Source organism: Mus pahari, chromosome 3 (assembly GCF_900095145.1).
Source record: "Mus pahari chromosome 3, PAHARI_EIJ_v1.1, whole genome shotgun sequence".
Taxonomy (NCBI): Eukaryota; Metazoa; Chordata; class Mammalia; order Rodentia; family Muridae; genus Mus; species Mus pahari.
In genome coordinates this window covers 14,386,906-14,392,063 of record NC_034592.1, presented here as the reverse complement: position 1 = coordinate 14,392,063, position 5,158 = coordinate 14,386,906, and the positions used below count along the sequence as shown (strand labels likewise).

Here is a 5,158-nt window from a genome sequence, read left to right as displayed (position 1 = left end):
AGGGGAGGGGAGGGGAGGGGAGGGGAGGGGAGAAATTTGATGGGAAATCGGGTACAAGAGCAAGGAAACATTTAGTTTCTGATGTGGTGTTCTGTGTCAATCCCCTTAATGAACCACTCAAGTTGCTCGCCTTCAGGTATGGGTGATCTAAGCCATAATAGTGACTTCCTGAGACTGTGCTAAGCCTGCAAGATCTGTACTAAATGGCACCAAAGAATTGGAATCAATTGTCTCTGTCTCTCTCTATCTCTCTGTCTCTGTCTCTGTCTCTCTCTCTCTACACCCCCCCTCCCCCCCACACACACACCTTGTCTCTCTTCTAGAAGTTCTAGAAGCTTTTTGCAGCATGGATGTGTCTTATTTCCCTTGAGATTCCTTTGCCTAACACAGTATTCTCAGGTCCAGCCAACCACCCACTGCTTTCCTCCAGCTCTGTGCCAGGTGGGAGAACAGGAGCAGGTGGGCAAGTGTGGCCCTGGCCTCTAACTGGACAGCTTGGGCCGTCTAAACACGACACACGCTGGGCAAAGAACACGTCCAGAGCACTCAGTGCCTGACTGGCTAGCTGCAGGCAGGGCCCTTGGCCTTCTGGATCTAAGGCCTGCTGTGGTGCCCTGGGAGGAGGTAGATGACATCCTGTCTGTCCCATGGAACTTGTGAGGTTCTCGCTCCACTGAGTGTTCAGATGTGCAAGAGCCCAGCACCAAGCCCTGCCCCAGGGTCCATGGCAGATATCACTAATCAATTACAGAACTAGCTTGAAGGGGGCACCCAGCACCCCAGGCTGGGAACTCATTCGGATGCTGACTACAATGAAGTAGACACGGAGCAAAGGCCTGTGTTGTCCCTGGCCTGCACACGTGTCCTGTTTCCTCTGTGCCTCGACAGGCTAGGCTGCACCCAAGCATCTGAGAGACTGAAGCAGAGTCAGGAGATGTGCTCCCAACGCTCGTACCTTGTAACTTCTGTGGGTTGTGGTAATGAACTTCCAGTCGGAGAAACCGGGAGGACCCCGAGCCCCCAAAGACGACACCAGCTTCTTTGGGGTAGTAAAATGCCTGTGTAGGACAGAAGCATTAGACAGGGGTCCTTCAGGGCTCTGGGACAAACCTGGCCAGCAGCAGGGGCCCAAGCAGAGAAGCTCAGCAAGAACAAGTGGCCAGGTTAGAAGGATTCTCTCCTGGGGTTAAGTAGACCTTGCTGTCACACACGGAAGGTCCTATCAGGAGGGCACCGGACCTGAGCTGAACCTCTCTCCCAGACCTTCCAGTGCTGCCCTCAACATCCTCTGTCCTGGGGACCTAGAAGGGGATTGATGAGACTCTTGGGCATCGTCTGTTGACATCTTGCCCGGCCACAGGCAGCCCTGGATCATTCTATGCACAGAACCCAGATCCTTGCTAGTGTTGATCCAGCGATGAGCCGTGCACACTTGTGATCATGTGCATTTTCATAGAAGGCTGCAAGGAACTTGTGTGGCCCCCAAAGAATAACAGTACAAGCATCCTAGTGGTGACTGGGGCTGCTTGGAACCTGCACTCTGATGGTGCCTGGCGTGCCTCCTTCCCATCTCTCTCCTGGATCATGTTAGGATGCAGTTTTGTGGAGGGAGTTAGAATTCCGAGGAGGCCTGGGGGATGGTGCAATGATGTCCTAATTAACTTTAAACTGTCGAATTGACAAAGACAACCTCAGCTGCAGAGTTACCTCTGTCAGATGGGCCTGTGGGCTCATCTATGAGGTTTGTTTTGATTCTTAACTGATGTAGGAGGGCCAAGGCAACTGTGGGCAGGCAGCATCATTCTCTGGACCACGTAAGAACACTGAGTATAAGATGACCTGCAAACCAACTAGTGAACAGCCATCCTCCATGCATGATTCCTGCTGTTCTTCCTTGGCTGTGAGTTCCTTGGTTAGAGGTGATGTGGTATTATCAAGCAGGCCTGCCTTGAGTTCCTGTCTTTATTTCCCTTCGTGATGTACTGTGACCTGAAAACGTATGCCACATAAATCTTTTCTTCCCCCAAGTTGACTTTGGCTGTGGTATTTATCACACCAGAAAACAAACTAGAACAGGCATATAGCAGTGCATACACACCTTGGCGCCCAGGGCCCATGCTGCCAGCACGTGCCGACAGTAGTTGAGTCGGTCAGGTTTCATTTTGGACTCACAGGGTCCGTTGAACTTGGGGAAGTCCTCAGACTCAGCTGCACATTGGAAGACCTCCATGTGGTGCACCAGGGCCTCATTGCCCTCAGTGATAATGGCCTCGTACTGCAAAGGAACAGACCACTGTGAACAGGGAGCCCAGTGCCTACCTAACCCTCCCCCTTGGCTGGACTAGCTGGTCCTTAACTGCCCTGCTGTAAGTGAGAAGGGTAATTAAGGCAATTTCAGGTACTTCAGGGTTTCCAGTTCAGAGCCAGGAGGCAAGCAAAGAGCTCGGGGAAGACAGCAGGGACCTACACTGAGCAGTCCTGATAAGATGGAGCTAGGGAGGCAGCTGTCTTTGTGCATATGGGCGACTGTGGGCCACTGAAGCTCCACTGGGGGACAAACTTGGGCCTCAAGGACAACTATACAACCAGGCTACTCTTTGCTGTGTGACCGTGGGCATTCACATGACGTTTCTGGGCTATTCTTCCTCTTCTGGAACAGGGACAGTATTTGGGACTTCTGTGATGAAGTCCTGAGTTACTGTGTTGGAACAATTGAATTGAGCTACTTTTATATGAGAGGAGGTGGCCAGAAAGATTGACAGCAGTTCTAACCTCAAGGGCAATCGCAGAAGTAAAATAAATAAATAAATAAATAAATAAATAAATAAATAAATAATAAAGATGATTGCTTTGCTTTCAGGCAGGTAGGACAGGAACAGTCATCTCAGGTGAGCAGGGGCGGGGCGGGGCGGGGCACAGGGGACTAGTACATAGGTGCTACTTCTAAGGCAAGCAGGCTAGCACCTCAGATCCATGCAACTCTGGGACCCAGGTGGAAAGCAGAACTCGACCCCCGTTTACCATGATGATGTGGTGTCGGGGGAAGTGTGGGGGTAGCTCAGTGATATAGCACCAGTACGTGGTCTCACTGCCGGGGATGAGGATGTCAGGAGCCCGGATATCCATGGTTTGTACATCCTCAGGCATGGATGGAGTGGGGACCTCAGTCTTCAGAAGCTGCACCCGCTGCAGCCCCGTATGCAGGCCTGAGGTGTTGATGGCCTCCAGCGACTGAAATGGCTCTTCCAGGATCCCATACACTAGATGGACAGTGTCATCCTGTAGCCAGACAGAACCAGTTGATTGCCCGCTCAGAGCCAGCACAGGTTCAACGGTGAGGGATGAGAATCATGTCACGTGACCACGCACTCCTCACTCAGCTTAGCAAATGAGACCAGGAAGCTCTCTCTGCCTGGCCCCAGGCTGCTTCTGAAATCCTGTCCTCACCAGTTAAGCACTTTTTTTTTTTTCTTTCGCATACACGCTGTGCAGTTGCTTAGCATCCATTCATATATCCAACCACCGGGCCCTGCTATAAGGCAGGCTGGGGCTCTTACTTCTATGAACCCCAAGGTCACTGGGGGCAGGGGAAGGGTATTGGTTGGCTCACAACTGAGGAGTCAGTGACCACCTAGGGAGCCAAGAAACCAATCTGGGGAACCCTGACTTTGACAGGAAGCAGCGTTTGAGTTTCCCCCTCCCCTAGCCAGCCCGCAGAGGTGAGCTGGTTTCCCCACAGGTTGCTATGGACAGAGGCTGGCAGCTCTGGGTGGTTACTTTGCTGGAAATGCCACCAGCTCCTTCCTGGGTGGGTACCCAAGGATGTACCTTCATGGTGGACAGCCAGTGTGCTCTGGTTGGTAGGAGCCCCAAGGGCTGCTCTTGGGAAAGACATCTTGCAAGTTCTATGCAGAAGTCTCTGGCCCCAGAGCATGCAACCAGCGGCCTGCCCTGTGGTGCATTCTGGAAGGTTCTCTGAGTGCTCTTGCCTTGTCTCCAGGAGGGTGGGGACTTAGATGACTCATTTCCAATGGCCCTGTCCTAGCTTTTGTGTCACGAGCTCCTGGGTTATTCTATTCCCTCTTTGGCAAAAATTCTCATTTGTTTTCTTGAAATCTAGATTTATCTGTTTGACAACCATTAATCAGTCCCAGATCTAAGCAAATGGCCAGTCATTTATCCCCTCCCTGAGACCCATTCTTAGGATGAGTGGAACCCACCTTCCAAATCCTGTAGTCCAGTTGAACCTGATACCACCCACCTTCTGTATAACTTTTCCACTCCAAGCCACCATCTCCCCTGCCCTAAACTGCCTCAGAGCCAGACTTGGTAAGCAGAGAGCACCCTGAATCCCAGAAGAGCACCCTGAATCCCAGAAGAGTCAGCATTCCCCTGCCTGCTGCTCCCAGGGACCTCCCAGTCTTTGCCCTATAAGCCCAGTGAAGCCCATTGCCAAGGTTCTGTTCTCAAGTCTACCTAGTGACTGAGCCTGGTGCTTCCTACATGCTGTGGGAGCCCCTCTTGGGGGACTGTGGGTAAATAAGTTTCTTCCCATGGCACCAGCCTCTCAACTCTGTCTCTTAGCCACTACCACAAACTGCCAGCCCCTGTCTGCACCTTCAGGAAAGATTAACTAAGAAAACAAGAATGTAAGGGTTCCATCGGGGGCAAGATGGGCTGGCTTTTCCTAGCGGGAGTGGTTAAGAAGCCCAAGTGCTTTGCAACTATGTTACAGCTATGAAGTATATCATAGATCTTCCATATCTGGGATCCAGTAGCTCCCTGCCTTATTTTATAGATGAGTAGACTGAGGTTTGGAGGAGAAAGGGACCATCCCCCAGCCTCAAAGCAAGTCAGCAACTGGGCAGGGTAAAAGCCAGGTGTGCTGGTCTTCATACATGACAGACTGATGGAAGTGAGATAGATATACGTCCCAGGGCAAGAGGGTTCCAAACGACAGTCGCGAACACTGGCTACATGTCTGCGGGGAGCTTTTCTGGAGCTTCATACTTCTAGAGACCTGGAGCCTCTTTCTAAAACAGCTTCCATCTGCCAAGTGGCTCTCTCTCTCTCTCTCTCTCTCTCTCTCTCTCTCTCTCTCTCTCTCTCTCTCTCTCTCTCTCATGTGTGTATGTGTGCGTGTGTGTGTGTGTGTGTG

At 51.7% G+C, this 5,158-nt stretch overlaps 1 protein-coding gene across 1 annotated transcript in view; it reads right to left on the bottom strand.

The window, feature by feature from the left end:
- Positions 1-5,158, bottom strand: part of Dbh (dopamine beta-hydroxylase) — a 17,545-nt gene that overhangs the window by 9,409 nt on the left and 2,978 nt on the right. Inside the window, exons 3-5 of the mRNA XM_021194660.1 lie at positions 3,022-3,279; positions 2,099-2,275; positions 956-1,058 (exon numbers count right to left, since the gene is read on the bottom strand). Coding sequence (XP_021050319.1) covers positions 956-1,058; positions 2,099-2,275; positions 3,022-3,279 — 538 coding nt within the window. The remainder of the gene's footprint in view (positions 1-955; positions 1,059-2,098; positions 2,276-3,021; positions 3,280-5,158) is intronic.